This window comes from Scomber scombrus, chromosome 20 (assembly GCF_963691925.1).
Source record: "Scomber scombrus chromosome 20, fScoSco1.1, whole genome shotgun sequence".
Classification (NCBI taxonomy): domain Eukaryota; kingdom Metazoa; phylum Chordata; class Actinopteri; order Scombriformes; family Scombridae; genus Scomber; species Scomber scombrus.
This window is the reverse complement of record NC_084989.1, coordinates 12,696,119-12,715,177: the sequence shown is the minus strand read 5'-3', so window position 1 is coordinate 12,715,177 and position 19,059 is coordinate 12,696,119. Positions and strand designations below refer to the sequence as shown.

At 39.7% G+C, this 19,059-nt stretch overlaps 1 protein-coding gene across 3 annotated transcripts in view; it reads right to left on the bottom strand.

Annotated features, from left to right (window-relative positions):
• The window catches only part of stau2 (staufen double-stranded RNA binding protein 2), an 86,252-nt gene that overhangs the window by 60,813 nt on the left and 6,380 nt on the right, over positions 1–19,059 (bottom strand). For all 3 annotated transcript variants that reach the window (XM_062441520.1, XM_062441521.1, XM_062441522.1), the window contains exons 5-6: positions 18,644–18,779; positions 2,696–2,855 (exon numbers count right to left, since the gene is read on the bottom strand). In XM_062441520.1, the coding sequence (XP_062297504.1) occupies positions 2,696–2,855; positions 18,644–18,779 (296 nt within the window). The remainder of the gene's footprint in view (positions 1–2,695; positions 2,856–18,643; positions 18,780–19,059) is intronic.

Sequence of the window (19,059 nt, the reverse complement as noted above, 5' to 3'; positions counted from 1 at the left end):
TCTAGATCAAAGGATGGGATGAAGGAGATATTCAATGGACAGAACAACATGACTCTGTCGTAATTTCCTAGATCTACATGTATCTTTCTTTTTAGAACACACCAACTATGCCATGAGCAAGTGAGCTTTGCTCTTAGAAACTTATGATGCCCTTTCCCCCTCCTAAATATACAGTTAAACCATTGATTGTAGGGAAAACAACCTAACTTGTTCAAGAGAAGAAGTGCAGTTATTGTATCACAAACATCTAAACCCACTGACAAGGATTTACGAGTACGTCAGCAGTTTCATTATTCAGTTTTATTGGCTGAAGCCCTTTTAAGTCTTTTATGTGTTTCCTAAGGTTACCTATTGTCGCTCTACCTGTGTGTAAACACTCTAATTAGAGAGTCACTGATATTTAGCTGTGGTCTTCCTCAAAATAAAGGTGTGCCCACAGTGAAAGAAATACTTCTAGCCTGAGGGCGTCCACACATTTACACATGTAGGAACACACACGCATGCGGAGACAGAATGACAGACATATACTGTAGACACAATGTGCCTCAATTTGTAAAGCAGGACTCAGAAGCAGCAGCAAACAAAGAGCTCATTTATGGAGGGCGACGCCACAAGACAGCGAGTCAGGCAAGAGGAGAGGTGCCAAAGCGTTTTGAATAACCGTTGGTGATGCCAGGCTGTGAGGATATGGGGTAATTTGATTTCCGGTGGGAGATGATAACAACAGTTAACAGCTATGCCTGAGGGGAAAATCTGCAACGGTATGGTGACATTGGGATTAAGCAGAAAGAAAAAAGACATTAAAAACAGGCAAGAGAAAACCCCTGACAGGTGCAAAATAAGACGATTAAGTAATTAGAGCTAAAGTGGATTTGGAGTCAATCTGATGAAAGCTGGTTACGCATTCAACTTAGTAACTGCAAAAAAACAGCATTACACTCTAAATAGAGCCTCTCCAGGGAGAGTACCGACAGCTCAGCAGCGCAAATCCATTGGCTTTCCATTAAGGGAAGAGTTTTTTTAAGTATGAGGGGGTCGAGTGGGGAGACAGTCACATGCGGTGAATGCTGTCACAAGGTGGCATAAAGTGGAGAGATGAGTTTGCAATGATTGGAGGACAATTTAAGTGGAAAGTGGAATGACCTTTTATAAACTGAATGAATGACAGACCATCACGTTGGAATGGAAACAGCTTTTTGGTGGGAGAGGAAACAAGGCTGGGTGTGAAGGATATCCATTCAAGCACTAAAGAATTAGGATTTTATGAAATGATTATATTGTTTCTTGAAATATTAATACTGTGTAATATTGACTGATAATCACATATCAGTTGTTTAAGCATATGATGCTTTTCACTACAATGATTTAATATGCTTCAAGTGCTGAGTGCAAGTGCGGTCACTTGTAGTCAGCACTTGGCACCATACTTGGCATGAGTGGCCACTTGCACTGTGAGCCAGAGAAGCCCCTTTGAGTTTTATAATAGTAGACTTGTATAGAAATTAGGGATGCACCGAAAATTCGGCCACCGAAAATATTCGGCCGAAAATGGCCCAAAAGCGCATTTTCGGTTTTCGGCCGAAATACTTTTATCACCGAAACAACACGGCCAAAACAGCTAACTAAAGAGATCAGCTCCTCTGATGCATCTGTAGCAGACGTTATTCCTTTAATTGCAGCACTAAAGTGTAGTACACTCTTAGAGTCTGTGAGCACACGTTTCACTGAGATCTATTTGGATACTCTGCACTTCATTGCGACTGTACTTGATCTGCGTTATAAAGATCATTACTTGGATGTGGGATTAAAGCAGCGTGCACGAGAAATGATCCGGGCCGCGATGGATGCGGAGAACCCGCTTAGAGACGGAGAAGCGCACAGCACAGTAGAAGGTGTGTGTGTTTGTGTGACTATAAATGCAGCGTGTGTGAGAGTAAAGCGTGCTTACAGCTCTGTGTTGCTGCTTATTAGACCGATACCGATCGCAACCCCCCACCAAGTGTAACACTAAGTGTTATTTTTAACTTAATTTAATTTTATATTGTGCATTGTTGTAATGTCATTGCTAAATAAATATTTTCATACTTGTGTAATTGATTTATTCTTTGAATTGCAATGCCTTGATTTTAGTGAGGTTAGTACACAGTCATAGCCATAAATGCAATGGTACTAATAATTGGCATAATAATTTCTTTAGGTGTTTCGGTGTTTCGGTTTTCGGCCTTGGTTTCCTCATTTTCGGTTTTCGGCCAAGAATTTTCATTTCGGTGCATCCCTAATAGAAATGAGTACTCCAGCAATTTCATATTGTACTTCCATAAAGTTGGAGGACAGGAGATACATTTTAAAAGAAATTTCCAAAATCAAAGCTAAAAGGGCTGAACATATTCAAAGTTTAGTCCCTAATATGGGTGAAGTTCCAAAAATGCTGGATTGTACATTTCCTATAATGCAACCGGTATTTTTCATCATTATGTTTATTCGTCTCTGTCTAGTAAAAGCCTCATTTTAAAAGTGTTTTCACAGGCTGAGTAGTACTCTTCATGACAAGTAAACTGATCTCTGTGCTTAAAAGTCATGGAGTGCCCCTTTAATATGGCGGTGGGGATTCCCATGGGGGAAGTCAGCAATTGTTTATTAAAAGATGCAATGCTGGTGTAAGTTTTTCTGTATATACACGTTTGTGTGTGATTACCTGTGGTGGCCGTTCGGGAATTGGTTCATTGCGAAGGGCTTGCAGGGCCTTCAAAGCAGCATTGTGTCTGGCTGCTTGGCGGGTGCGCCCCTCGCCAATAAACTCATGACTCCCCACAGACAGCTGCACATAGAAGATCTTAGGAACAGGATAATGGTACCTGGGGGGGAAGAGGAGCAGAGAACACAAAAGAGAGAAAGAAATATGTGATGAACTAAATTAGATGATTTGTTTGATAACATTCCTCAGAAAACTTCTATATCTGAATTAAAAACACATGAAAAGCAGGCGACGGGAGAGACTTTAACATAATGAGCCAAGTTATCAATTCACACTGTTCATAACATTCCCAAATTAAAAGGCCCACCACTTCATCAGGGTCAATTACTGCACAATAGCCTGTTGGCCAACCACTTGACTGATGTCTCACTGTTGGATCTCAGCTTAGGGTTGCCAAACAAAGCACAGGAACATATATATTCTCTCCTCTTTCTTCTGGCCCTGAACATAGATTTTACTCTCTTTCTTTGGGTCCTGACAGAGCGGGACTGAGCTGTCGCCGAGCAGATTTAGAGGTCTGCGAGTCCGCGTGTGTGATACCCCCTGCTGGGTCAGTGGGAGAAAGGCTGAGAATGTCTGCCGAATGGAGACCAAGGAAGAGAAATAGTGGGAAAGCTAACAAGAGAAGGGAGGAATCCAGAGTTTTTAATATCCGTCTCTCTCTTGTTTCTTCTCAGCCACAAGGACATACAGCCACAATGGAAGACACAAGTGGATAGCCACAGCTGAGATAATTGAGTCTGATGTGACATATTGTTTTCACATTTGGTCAAAATATTTAGCTTCTAATGAGTGAAAGAAAATCAATACTTAGTGAATATGTCATTAATTGCAATACATGCCCTAAAAAATGAAAACAAGCTTTACAAAGATGAAGCTATCCCTTCTCTGCGTGTATTAATTTCTATTCATTTTCAATGATTCCAGAACATCATACTTGGCACTGCTGCGACTGTGCGATGTGAGATTTAATACGTGACTGAGTGCGTGTGGGAATTTGGGGAACCAGAGAAGCTCAAACATACAAGAAAAGGAAAACTGAGTGAACTGGAAGGCCAAACTAATTTGTTGAAACTTTGGCACAGTCTCTTTCACAACCAATCACTCACACGCACATCACTAAATGTGGAGACGTTGAGTCGCAGCACCATATTCAAAAGCTCAACATGTTTTTGGGGGGGTTTTTATGTTTCAAAACCACAAATACTCCCTACTCTTTTAAAATATGACAATTATAAGAGTCTACAGCCATGCTACTGACACTCAAAATGACAATGCTAATATGCTGAAGTTTAGAAGTTATAATGTCAAAGGTCATACACAAATTTAGACATGATGATGGTGTTAAAAGTCAGAGGATCACAAGAGTCTGCTGAGGGCCCTAAAAGAAAAGTCAATAAAGTGGACCATGGATATTTGTACCAAATATCATGGCAAACATTCAAGTAGCTGTCACTCTGAAACACATTTAGGTCAAGTCAAGTCAAACTGTATTTGTATAGATGATTTAAAACAACAGCAGTTGACCAACCAACAGATCAAGCGACAGCATGGTTAAAATCCTATGTGGAGGCATTGCCAAGAAGTCACATGGGATAAGACACACAAGCAGTCAACTGATCATACAACACCTAAAAGGACCATTTTGCCAAATGCCTCTAGCTATCTGAATTAGGGATATAGTGCAAAAAATTCTGTCAGTTGTTCAGGATGTTCTCTGCAACTCTGGGGCACAGCTGTAAAATGTGTTGCTTTCCTGGCACCAGTGCCGTCATTTGATGTGTACAGTGTGACGTAGATGGAGGCTAGGAAGACTCTACTATTTCAGCTTGGATTTCTAGTTTCTGCTTCTGGGTAGCCAGGGGGCGTGCTCTAGATGCCACTAAAAACAAAACTTCCTTGTTCTTCTTCGCTTGTATTGCAAACTAGCTACACTTCCAACAGCAAAAATGGTATCCCTAAATATGAGTGCAGAGGATGTTATACCTTATTTATTCAAGCCAGAATGGGTTTGGGGGTTGTGTATCAGAAACTTGTGTGCAATGCATCCTAGTACATGAAGGCATTGCTGGCACAGCTCCGCCATTGGGAAAACTCAACTCTCTTGGTCAATATAGCACGCCCTAAGAAATGTTAATGGCTTCAGTTGACTTAATTTACCTTCAATACTGATTGGACATCTACATAAAACTCAAATTTAATTGGAGGTGAAACAAAAGTGATGACAAAATGATTAGACCACCTGTCTGTTGTGAACATTCATCACTGGAATTTTCCAGTTTTGCCACCAGATAAAGTGGTAAATGATTTAACTGAAGAGTTGACTTGTTTACAATCTGATTGGTCATCTGAAAGGTTGGGTTTCTTGCCTCGTCAGACTCCAGTGTAGCAATGTTATTGTAACTAATAAAAACTAAACTATGAAAATAAGACCCAAGTTGTCATTCTTTCACCAAAACATCAAAAATACTGGCTGTTCTCTAACAGTAACTGAAAATAATCTGGCAAATGGTGAAAAAGATAACTCTTTACAACACATCTGTCATGTCTCTGAACATCTCTGACCTCATGTCTTTCCTCTCAATCTCCTTCCCAGCAGGCCTAACAATGAGTCAGCATTTTACTTCCAGAATTGCAGCAGGTCTTTCTCCAGCCCCACAGCCCTGCTCTCATCCGTCTGCTCTCAGCTCCTCCTGGCCACGGGAGCCTTCCCTGGGCGGGGGCCTGCCTGGCCCTTGCACGTCAAGCGTGGCCCCAGGGTCTCAGAGGACATGCCAAGTGCAACATGGGCTCCAGCCAACAGCGCTGAGCTGAGATGGGAGCAGCTGGGGCTGGAGCACTGAGTACAGGTGCAGAGAGGAAGAGAGAGAGAGGGATAAGACAGAGAGCAGAGAGAGACTGAAAGGGAGCGAAAGAGGGAAGGAAGGAGAGAGGGACATGGAGGGAGGCCTGTGGGAGAACCTACTCTACAACGTGGGAAAGTAGTGGCTTACACACAAGCAAGTCAGCCAAGAACACAGACGAGCACACGCACACACATCAAAATCACGCAGACAAAAAAGGCAAGAATATCACGTCAGCGCACCATGGCCAGTACAAAAATCAGCACATGCTGGCTCAATCTGCCTGTTCTGCGTTATCAGTTATTATTTTTGTTATTATTATTACTACAGAGGGGGAATTGGACCAGGACACCTGTAGAGAGGGTGTGGAGACGGCTGAAAGGGAGAGAAAAAAATAAAAATAATAATAATAAAAACCCACCACTGTGTGTCTGTGTGCGATGACGTGTGCAGGGATTAAAGCGAGAAAAGATTTGTGAGCCTGAAAAGTTGTCCAGGAGGAAATGTGTACAGTGTATTGAATTAAGGATTATATGAATTCAAAACAGCTCTATGCCTGAAATCAGCCATGGTGCCCGAGAAGTTAAACCCCAGCGTGTGTTTGTGTATGTGGTGTGACTCAGGGATGAGTGACAGAGAGAGAAAAAATGCCACAACTCAATCAAATGATAACTCGTCAGCATTTAGCAGTGAGTAATGAATTTGACTTTGAAGGCAGATGCTTCCCTGCGGCTCTCTTTAACACGGGCCACGTTTGTTGGGGTTGCTATTTCGTGTTAATCATTCAAAGACTCACACGAACACACACAGAGATAGACACATTCAAAGATCCTGCTGTTTTTGAGCCCACACACAGTCATACTGGGAAATGGGAGATACAGCACTGTGATTATTACTATAAATGGCAAGGTGACATTTCTGCTGGAAACTATTTTCTCCTGTGGCATGCACAACTATTTTCCTTTTTAATGCCATGTAGACAGAAAAAAACCCTGCAGATTTTCTCTGCTGTTGGGTGTGGTACATTTCATCCCAAATTGAACAACCCATCTCTTATCCACTTCTTCAAAACTTTCATTTCTTAAAGCAGAAGTGCATCTGATACAGCCATAAAAGTCATATGCATTGTAGCAATGTATTCAGTAAATATCTAAAAAAGCACAGACAATGTAGGAGATATGTCTTCTCATAGCTGTCCTCCAGTTGTTTTTATGCTGGGTGTGATGATTTCAGAAATTCATTTTCATTTTCTGTAATTACATACAGTAGCTCTGTGGAATTAAAATGAAAATATTTGTCTTGTAACCAACAGCGTGACACTATTGACCAGTTGCAGATGGTAGTGTATAGGGAGCAGTGAAAATTCCAACAGCTTTGGTTGGCAAACCTGCTTAGACCGCAGCAATCAAAACCAAATTGCAGCACTTCCTTATAGTCATAAAACTGTCTTTTTACCCATAAAAAGACATAAATTAAATTTTGTATTGAATTTAACATCACTCTTAACTAGCCCAGTCAACTGTAGTTATTTTTTAGAGCTCCTGCTGTCCTAAAAGAGCAACATGTGTGTAATTTTTAACTAAACGCTGGCCACATATACAACTCATTAGTCATTAAATATTAAATATGATATCAATTAAGCAATGCAAGACTGTCAATGCTAGTAGCAGATTCTGTATTAAGGGTTTATAGACCCAACAGGCTTATCCTCCAAGTTTACTGTCTGTCACACCAGTCTAATAAAATCTTGGCAATATAGGCTGCAATTAATGCTCATTTTCATTATCGATTACTAATCTACTGATTATTTTCTCAATTAATCATTCTGTATGTGAAATGTTTAAAAAAAATAGTGACAAAGTGGTGTTTACAATTTCTCAGTGGTCTCGGTTATGTCTCCAATTTGCTTCTTCTGTTTAATCGTTGCAGCTCTAAATATGATGTTTTAAGGAAGGTCAGATGGTGAGCTGTAGCTCTACAATTTGTAGTACCAGTCTAAAATTTGGACACACTTTCTCATTAAAAGGGAAAAGGAAGGTGTATCCAAACTTTTAACTGGTACTGCAAACAGAAAAAAATGCAGGTGTAAAGATTCTCATCATCCATCTCAGCTAGGGGAGGAGGACAAAGAGGAAAAACAGGGCAGCATGAAATGCAGACTTTAAAAAGTCTGGAAATGAAAAAGTATTTTAGTGCTAGTCTACATGTGGCTTGTAGTGACATTTTGCTCCTAAAATCACAGGAAGAATTAAGACTACCTTTTTTGATTGATGACCAAATGTTCGCACAAATGTCATTAAGTATCATTACTACCTAATGAAGATATATGCTTTATGTCAAACCATTAGTTACTGCCCCTTATTAAAAGCAGATCATTTTTCAAGATCATTACCAGCAGATTTCTATATATTTTAGTACAGTTTAGTTTATAGGCTATGCACTTTAACCATGGTGGAATAGTTATTAGAGCAATGTTGTGGGTTGTTCTTGTAAACAACATGAAAACATATGTATTTGACTTCAGCAGAAAGCAGCAGACAGGAAACCAAACACAGACAAATTACATGACACGAATGAGGGCGCGCACTGCTCCTCTTTGTCTCTCAGCGTCATCGAACTTGACCACCGAGAGATCTACTGGCCACACACGCAAACACTAATAGTTGCATGCTTTTAACACAATTACACAAGAACATAAATACACACACAAGAGCCTTGTAAAGGGGACGCGGCTGCGCTGGGAGCGAAAAGGGTGACAGATATTTTTTGGGGGGAGGGGGGGAATAGCAGAAACTTGGACGCGCTTGTTCTTCCACCAGCTGCACTTTCTTCCAATCTCCTGCCAGACTTTTACTTGTTTTCCCTCCTTCCCTCCCTCCCTCCCTCCCTCCCTCCCTCCCTCCTTCCATCCTTCATTCCTTGTGTCCATTATTGATTGCTTTTCTTCCCTTCTGCCTCACGCAACTGCTAATGTAGAAAATACATTGTGGTGTGACAAAACAGCTCATGTAGTCAAGTAAACACAGTGCTCAAAACACCAGCTATCCTGATGTTGGGGGGGGTGTATTCAAAGTTCCTTGGACCGTGTCTGAGGTTAGAAACCACTAACTCACAAGAGAGATCCCAATGTGATGGTGGAGCAGTAGTTTCTCATGAAATTGCTTCTTTTCTCAGAAATTGCTCGTTAAGCAATATTTTTCCATTAAAAATACAACAAGACAAATTAAAGCTGTTTCACTTGGATATTGGATATGGATTTTCTCCATCCTTAGAATGATGTATGTGCAGACTTGGACACCAGCGGACTGTTTTCACATTCATCTGCCAAAGGTGTAAAGTTTCTCTGAGCACCCTTTAAATCTGAATGAAAACTGTGTAAACTGTGAAAACCTACAAGTAGGATTTGTGACATCACAACTAGTTTGGAGCAAGTTTAAGTCCAGTGGGCAACTTATACAAGTGTAATGATGAAACCCAAAGCCTCCACTACAAATACACTTTACAGGGAAGCAGAAGGCCTCTTGTGCTGGACACAAAATGCTTGCATATTAATAGATTTAAGTTTTCTCAATGAGGGAGAAGGAGGAGATGCCATCTTAAGAAATTCTAATTGATCTGTTTTTTTTACTATTTCAATTTTTACAAGGGTTGTAATGTTGATGTATGTAAGTGTTTATTGGTTTTTTTTTGGATCAGCTGACTATGACATCAGCAGGGTATGATCAATTTTGTGCCTACATACTTTATTGCTTGTCCTTTGTTGTGATGACCAAAAGCCTGATAAGCCTTTTATCAGTCTAACAAAGATTTGGGAGTTTTAATCCAGTATACAGATACTCTCCATCTTTTCCTGAAAATACCATGTTAGCGAAAGACCATGATAGTGTCAACAGAACTGATAAGCAGTGGTGCACACACTCACATAAACGTGAAATTATAAAGCATAACCAAAACTACGTGCACAAACTAAAAGTAAGAAATTATTACAGTTTATGAAAGAGAAGAGAGTGAAAATGGTGTTGATTTAATTTTAAAGTGCAAACAGACAGGTTTAGGGTGATAATGAGAAACTGTGTGTGTGTGTGTGTGTGTGTGTGTGTCCTGTAGCGCTCTCATAAAAGCAGCACGCAGCGCTATTCAATCAAACATCCCCTGAAGCAACTTCAGTTCGAAGTCAAACTATCAGCGTTTGTGTGGCATTTAAATGTGAATCTTATCATTTTGTGCTGAAGCTTTGATGTAAAAACGTCTTATGTTCAAACAGACATTGTGACCACCTTCACCAACAGCTCTCGTCCTTCAGTTTAATATCACTAAACCTGACATCCTGTAGGTTTTATTAATGTCTGCAATGAGACCAAACGACTTACTACCTCATACCCTTCTGGTGTAATCTACGGCTGTTTCTCTGAGCTGCAGACAGCTGGTATCTCATATGGACGAATCATATCGCTGCCTTTACCGACAACAGCTATTTATCAAGAATGGCTAATAGATACTTTGCGTAAAACAGGTTTCATAACTTATTTCAATTAAATTGTCCAAACTGACAGCGCTCATTGTTTTTACTGTTTGTTGTGGTTTCAGTTTTGAACAAGAGATTAAAGCGCTCTTTGTGCGAGCTCTGTAATTAGTCTCAGTGCCCTCTGACCATGCCTGACTCATGAGAAGTCAAAGCCCCGTGTAAACTTACCCCGAGCTCACCTGTCACACTTTACTGCTGAGTCATTGTGGTACATCTAGTATAATTTCCAAATACAATAGATTTAGAGTACTGTAACTGACAGATATCACACTACAGGAAAAATGTGCAAATGTGTTTACTAGATAAAGAACCAAAGAACAAAGAGATGATTTTACCATTCCAGTAATAAAAGCAACTGCTGGAAAACTGTCTATTCTTTAATTACTTGACTGAAAACAGGCATCGCGTGAATAATTCTGAATCCTTAAGCACAGAAAAATATCAGTGAGTAATAAAACTATTACACCATGTGTGCATTTATGCCACATAGGAAAAAAAACACTTCTTAACCCTTGTGCCCTTCGAGTGCCAACTGTTATGACTTGGCTGGCTGAGAGGAACGGCTGGCTGGGGATCAGTCTAAAAACAGACCCTGCTGTCCTCATTAAGAATATTACATTGTGACCTGCTGTTTTGTGTTTTCTGTCATTAAGAGGGAAAAACTAATTGGCTTGTTGAAAAAAAGCCCTGGTGCCATTTTCTAAAAAAAAAATCATATGAATTTGTTTTGTTGTAAATTGTTCTTACTTGGTTTCTATGCAATCATACTGGGGCCCACTCACTGCCTTAATGATACAGCATTACAACATGCAAATGGTTTTCCTTTATCTTTCAGTGCAGACACACAACGTATTTTACTGACTGACGATTGATTTACTTAATTAACTGTTGTTACTAATTCAGTTGCAAATTCTTCCTTCTGACATTTATGCAGCTACATAAAAAGGGAGATAAATGCTCATCTGAATATTGTCATGCTATAGTGTTTATATAAAGTTCTAAGAACAGGGGAAATGGGGATAAATACAAATTTAGTGACTTACAAATCAGTTAATTGTGTGCATTCAAGCAGGTTCCACTCCATTATCTTCACCTTTTTAGTTTAGCCTGGTTGGAACAATGCTGTTTAAACTGAGATGCGTGACAAACCTCAACACTGATGCCCTAAACATCTTGATACTTAATGCTGAAGTGTGGTCTGCTTGTCCTGAGAGCTCAACACAAACCAATTACATGATTTAAAATACAGTTGCTCAGATTCCACCATTTCCTTTGGAGGTCTCATCTGGTGAGACCACCAAAGAAGACCTGCAGCATCACTTAACAGAACAAACTTTGTTTTGACTTTCCACACACCGAAAAGTATTGGAATTACTAGCCTTTAGCTGTTATATGTATTTTATGTGTATTTATCATCTGTAAGGGCAGCTACTACTATGCACTACGCACTTTGAGTCCATGTTGATTGTTGTATTCTTTCTTCATCACTTCTTCCAGTGACGCATCCATCCACAAGAGGATGATTAGTGACTTTAGGCGCAGAGTGAAAACCAGTTAATGTGGTTAAAACATGAGCATCGGTTTCTCCAGAAAAGGGAGCCTGTCCTCCCTGCCAGGATTACAGGAAATGAGGTGGCGATAGTAGACTCATATAGTCACCTCCACATGTTTACAGCTGGCCGCATGGAAAAATAGAGTGCCAGAGAGTTTCCTTTATAAGGATACAAGAGCCTTTAACATCTTCCTCTCCTGCCCCCTACAGACCCCCTTTTTTGTAGGGGGGGGGCTTTAAGGCTGATTTATGCTTCTATGTAACCTCCACGCCATAACTACACCGGTTCCCAGACGCCGTCGTGCACCTTTTGAAGTTCTGCGTCTCTCCATCGCGTCGTGTTTTGTCACGGTGCAATTCACCGCCAGAGCAGTAGGGGGATGTGCTCGGCTTGACATCAACCCAACGTAGAAGCATAAATCTGTTTTTTCTTTAGTGTGGGATAACAAGTCAACAATATATGCACATCACTGTGTGTCAAGCTTTTCTCGTTGTCAATCTGTAAATATATTGTGTTTTACTGAGGTGCCTATTTAAATTTTGAAAGTGTAGAGTGCATAAGGGCTTAGGACATTGTAATGGAAGAATATGAATAATGACTAATTTTGTCTCATAAGATGTTGAAGCATTTTTTGGATTGATGCCATTTTTTACACAGATTTGGTGCAAAATGTAACCATTTGACCACTCAAGAATTGATAAAAATGCTCAAAATTCATTCAAAATACCACATTAAGAGACCAAGACATTGAGGAACACCACAGAAAAACAAATATTGACATTGAAGATTTCTGTAAGAATTTCCATTATACAATAATTAATTTGGGGCTGGAATTTGTTGAGGAGGTGTTTTACAGAGGGCTGGAAAAGAAAAGCATCTGTTGATATCTACTAACTTGTTCAAGTTTAAGGTGTATTTTTAAAATATGTCATGACAAGAATTGTCCAATTTCCTGTGCAATCAAGTGGTGCGAATATACTGATGTGTGTTCTCGTGAAGACACTCACGTACGTCGTCTCACTCACACTACCAAACATGCTGAAAGACAACATAACGAAAGGTGCTTCTGCTGATGTAACCTGCTTGGCGAGTAGTGGTCACAGGTCTGTTTATACATTCAATACGTCAAGGCGAAGGAGGAGAGGAGGACACGCCGAGATACACAAACATGAAACTCTACTCAGAGGAAAGGAGATGAAAGGAGAGACCAGACTTCTGTGTCATTGAGTCTGTTGAGCACAAATCATTCCGAGCATTTGTTTATGTTGGACCTGTATTCCACTCCTCCACCCCCAGTCCCCTCAATAAAACATTGCTTTATGAGTTTACACCCATTTGTACAATTTGGACAGATTATCCTTTGTTCCTGGCGTCTCGCCCATGGTAATTTATATTGCCTCTGACTGAATGCATCTGATCTACGCAGATACGTGATGCTTTCAAAATAATAATAATAAAAAACTTAATGCAATAAAAAGTCACTCCTCTAAAGCCTTTACCTTGAGGGCTTTGGCGGCTCCCTTTTGTTTCTGGGTAGCTATGGTGATGGGATGGATAAGGGAAACCATATCTGTGGAATTCCTGAGTGGACGGAAGAGCACACAGTGTCCCGATTAGGCTATATGAGATTGTAAAGCCCAACAGGCCAGTGAGCTTTATAAAACAAATAATAAACTTGAAAGGGATAAAGTGAGCAAAAAAAACAAAAAACAATATGTGTGTGTGTGTGTGTGAAGAGGATATACACTCACCGGCCATTTCATTAGGTACACCTGTGCAATATAATGCAATCCAATTCAACAGCTCTGCCATAAATTCTACATTTATGAAGTCTATACATTTTCTGTTTTTGTTGACACTGTCAGGAAGGTGATAATTCTACTTTATTATTGATGTTGTAGTGGGTGGTGGTGGTGGTGGTGGTGTACTGGGGTGCAGGGTTAGGGTTACATGAGGGGGGGCAAATATAATGTACTCCAACACACCACCAACACCCACTATGACCGCTATAAAAAACTAGAATTATCATCTTTTTGACACTGACAACCAAAACTGAAAATGCAAAAGCCTCATAAAAGTATAATTTATGGCAGAGCTAATGTGTTGGATTGCATTAGATTACAGAGGTGTTCCTAATAAAATGGCTGGTGAGTGTATTATCTCCACACAGGAAGAGATGAGAGTAAATGTTGAACATAGAAAAGAGCTTGTGAGCAGCTTTGCCTTTTCAGCAAGCCAGGTTGGCCCAATTAGAGCTGTAGATGACAAAGTACACCTGTGAATGTGTGTGTGCCTGCAGAAATGAGAAGCCTATTCATTTTTCAAGGGTAAGTATCTTTCCATCGCAACTGACTCTTTATATTTCTTATATGAGCATGTACACACACACACATTTTACACATGAGGCATGGCTGTCATTGATTTTACAAGGACACTGCCACAAAGCTTTTAAAGATATTTAATAGTTAATGCTCAATGTTTTTTTGTTTTTTTTGTTTTTTTACATCTGTCCATTAAAAAATACCCAGTTCGCTCAAAAGTCATTTGACTTCCTGTTACAAAATAAACTGAAGATGCATTCTTCTTGCAACAGGGACAACTCAGTTTTTAAGTTTTTCCCAACTGTCTCCAATTCCAACAGCTGACTGGAGCTAGTGGGGAGAGAATGGAGACTGGTATCATGTATGGTCGCACAGCAGCTTCTGCTCTCTGTTCTCCCCTCTGCTCTCTATGTCGGTTGACCGAGGGCGGGGCCCAGCTCCTCCACACACACAGACATACACACACACACACAAAGAGCAGACAGCAGAACAGAGAGGCCGCTGTGGAGGCAATAAACCAAGTCAAGTGAGAGATAGTGAGAGTTTTACTTGAGTTGACGGTGACTACACTCATTACTGTTAGTGCAATAAAACCTTTGTGAGTAAAAAGCCATTGAGACTATTTTATCAAACCACCTGTTCAACAAGTATAAACAAGCTATGTCTTTAACTGCTTTGTCGGCAGCACCCCACATGGCATTATAGACATGGAACAATTCTAAGGTAGTTTTAAGTTAATCCTAGGGGGGAAAGAGGAGGACTGGGATAATGTGACTTGTTTGTTGCTTGCTGTTTGTTTGTTTGTTTGTTTGTTTGCTTGCTTGTTTGTTTTGTTATTGTTTCCATTATTCACTCGTTTTTTCCTGAATGCTTGGATGTTTTTTTATTTGTTTGTTCTGTATTTTCTTTGTTTTAGTTTTTTGTTCATTCTCTTCTTTAGCTTGGAAGTGACTGATAGAGTTTAAAAAAGAAAAAAAGGGAAAAAAGGGGTTGGACTACAAAAGTTCCTTGCTTCATCCTACACCCATTCGAACATTGAATATTTATTGTTTTGTTGTATGCCTAAAAAAAACAATATATATAAAATGTATTTATTTGTTTTTGTTATCATTTCTATTTTGTTATAAACCACAACCTATTTGTTTTGTTTCGTTATTTTAACATGTTCGAAATAAACACTTTTTTTTTTTAAATCCAAGGGGAAACACTGCCCTCAAATATGTTTATTATATATATATATAATATGTTATTTGCTGGTTCTCTTTTTTTTTCTATGATGGTGAATTGAATATATTTGTTTTTTCAAAGTTGGTTGGGAAAAACAAGCAATTTAAAAAGGTTGGCTTGGGCTTTAGAAATCTGTGATGGGCATTTTCTGAAAAATAATCCCACAAAGTAAAAAAGGCACAACTAATGGTTGCATTACAGTGTTTATGACGCAAATGTAATTCTCAAATAGATTTTTTTTAATCCAATTTATATGGGCTTAATATTAAACACCCAAACCAGGGATACATTCCAGGATTCTTGTCTTTTTCACTACAAAAAACAAAATAAAGAGCTCTAATTAAGCTCCTGTTAGTGTGTGCTTCGAGACTGGCCAGTACAACACACTGTGCACACTGAATCCTCTGCAGCACAGGTGATCCGCTCTTCCTCTCTGCTTCCTACAGAGAAAGCAGTAACAGCCAGTTCGGTATCTTAACATCATCACAGGAGGAAATGTCACAGAGCAAAGCACCCCTAGTCATTCAGCCCACTATTCTTCCAGCTGACATAATGTTACTGTCATAATCAAATGAGGCTTGGGAGGAGGTGGGTGGCCTCAGACTGTGCAGCCTTGCTCAAACAGGGAAAGTCCTATCCAAATTCCAAATTCTGACAGAGCACAGGATGCGGGCGTCCCCGCCCCCTTGGAATCAGAGCGACAGGAGGAAAGTTGGGAGCGCCATGGATAGACTGGAGAGAACGGAATGACTCATAGGAATCAGGTGTTCCAATGATAACACGGCAGTCGGGGATTATCCATGAAAAAGGTTGATGTAACCACATTTGTTGATAACAAAAATATTTTCCTCATTCAATGATCGTTTATGTGAATCACTTGGGCTGAATTTCCATATAGTGTCCCATAGCAGCTCACTAATGGATTGAATCAGTTGAAAAATATGTATCATGTTCTTAGAATCAGTATTTCAGAATGAACAATGGTGTGGTTACGATTGCACGATAACAGAGATGAATCGCTGATTTAAATGTGGGCTTTGATGGTAAGAAATTATGCACGGGCCCTTCACCATAAATAAGATTAATTTAGACGCTGATGAATGCACATTACATATTATCGCCATTTTTTGTCATCAGGGCACTTTCTTAATGAATCAATACTGGTCTTGGTGGTGATTAGAGCGCTGATGGATCAGAGCCAGGCTGCCCTTTTAATGGTGAGATTTTCCATCAACATGACTCCGGACCACTCTTATTCATCATAATAGTTAAGGACATGGGCATGTGGAAACCTTCGTTTCACTGCAGCATCGTTAAGGTGACAGATTGTGGATATTGCCTGTCACTCCGCCACATAGCCAGTCAACGGATGAAGAGAATTCACATTCAGAAGGTCTCGTTTTCATTAATCCAGGGCTCAACACCACTGAAAGAAAGAGACCTCGTGAAAACATAAGTGACCTTGAGATAATATATGCTCTTAAGTATTTTCTGTATTTCAGGCGCACACATCCGCTCACCCCCTTCTCTTCCTTTCTGGCTTACAAAGTGGCGTAACAGCACAGACCATGAGGGATACTGCCTGTCTCTTAGAAACTCATCACAGTGACATATGACATTGACAGACAGATGCTGGAAAACAGATTTTCTCCTCTACCCCACAGACGTTTGTCTTTCACCCCCAGTTTGTTCCTGCATGGATCAAGTAGTAGATGTGAGCCAGATGCTAGACTGTCTGCTGACTAGACTCAGTTACCCAACACTGTGACTGATTCACTGACGTTTTCTGGCAACCTATAGAGGTTCTCTAAATAAATACCACATATTTGGCGCCAGAACACCTTACCATAGGACTTTAAAGAGCCAACGTTTATGTAAACAACAAACAGACATGCATGTTGCTCTATTCTGCCTTTTTTGTATTTGATGCTTTAATATGCAAAAAGACATCATGAAAATCCTAAATATATTACACTGTAGAGATGCATGAAATGCAAGAAAACCTATATTCATTCACCACATTCCTAACTTGCATGTTACAAAATGGGTGCTCAATCACCTTACAAAACACACTGCTGAAAGGTTTTAAAAATGAGGACACACTGCCATCTGGAGGGACTAATAATGTCTCCTGAAAATGACTTGGTGTTGCTAACTTAGATGAATACTGGCTTCATCAAATATGTCATGTACTCAGGAACAGAGTTGTCTTTGGAGACACATAACTCAATTTCTGTCGAGCTGTAAGCATTGCCTATATCACCCTGCCGCCATATTTAAAATGATAGCATAATATTTAGAACTCTAAAAACACCATCAATACTGTGGTAAAATAATATTTAGATTAAGGTGACATTTCAGTAAAAACTCCAAGCAGGATAAGTCAACCAGTATGTATACAAGTTGTAAGCCATGGCTTTAATAAAAAGTAGTAAGATCTGTACCAACTGATTTCACAATTTACTTAATAATGATGATTTATCTGTTCTATCTTAAAAATGGTCCCTTATCCTTTCCTAACTGAAAAAAACCACAGTGTACCTGGATTTCATGGCAGGCAAGCAAACATATCCACCTGCCTAAGTAACACTCCTTCACTGAGGGATAGAGGATCATTAATTGCATCTCTATGGCATTTTTATGGAGCTTTGGAAATGGCTAGATTGCTCCAGTAAAGAACAAGAAGACAAGAACAAAAAGCTGATAGAGACTAAGTGCAAAGAGAGCCCATGAGGGCACTGCATTACATCAGTTCAGAAAACATATGGAGTGGAGGACCATGTCTAACACACATCATAGTCAGGAGGATCAAAGAAACACCACATCCAGACTAACTATCCATCCGGCCTTAATCCGCACCCAAAAACTGAAAAAACGTTTACAGAGCACTCTCCAGAAAGGATGAATCAAAATATCCTGGTTTCCTCTGTCGGTCTCAGACATGGTTATACACTGTGTCAGTATGTAAGAGGGCAACTTTCAACTGCCACTAACCTTTTCTGTTATTGGTCATGTTATGTTTACGTTTTCAGAAAGCTGTGAAGCATTAAATTGAAGTTTCAAAGACTGTTTAACAGCTATGTACATAAACATCTCGGCTCTCGTAATGCAGAGCAGGACCAATACAACTGAACAGCTGAGACTCAGCAGAGTAACCAGATGATGGTTTTGTTATTTTCCAACAGACGGATGAAGAAAAAGGAGAGATTTTTCTGTTTGCCTACTGCTTTGCCGTTTCATTGTGGACAGATATTTGTGAAAATTTTACACATTATTTTACTTTTATAATTTATATCTCAGGGATTATCACAACAAAACCTAACTGTTGAAGCAATTCACCAGGGTCACCCGCATAGCTTTTGGAACTGAAATGGTGAAAAGCTGATGTAGTAGGGTTAGTCTGATTTTTGGGAGCTCACCTTTGGTTGAACATCCCTCTGAAGTTATAGTTAGCTCTGTAGTTAGGCATGGGTTTGGGATCCAAAGGCCTGTAGATGGCTGGCTCCCCTCTCTTCATGGCCAGACCATTCAGCTCCACTGTGGGTGTTATACTGCCTGTGTGAGAGAGTGTACAAAATAAAAAAAATTAAATATGGAAGATTAAATGCAAGGCAAGAAAAATGTAAAATAATGAAACAATTGTCAAAATATTAAATATTACTATCTGACATTATAAAATAAAGCTTTAAAAACTACACACAAAAAAATAGACTCTGAAGACAGAACGCATCAAATTGAGTTTCCAGAATATAACACAGGAGTAGCAACATATTTTACGAGCTGTACTCAGCATCCTTTTAAGTCTCCATTCTAAGGAAAAACTGCAGAACTTTCC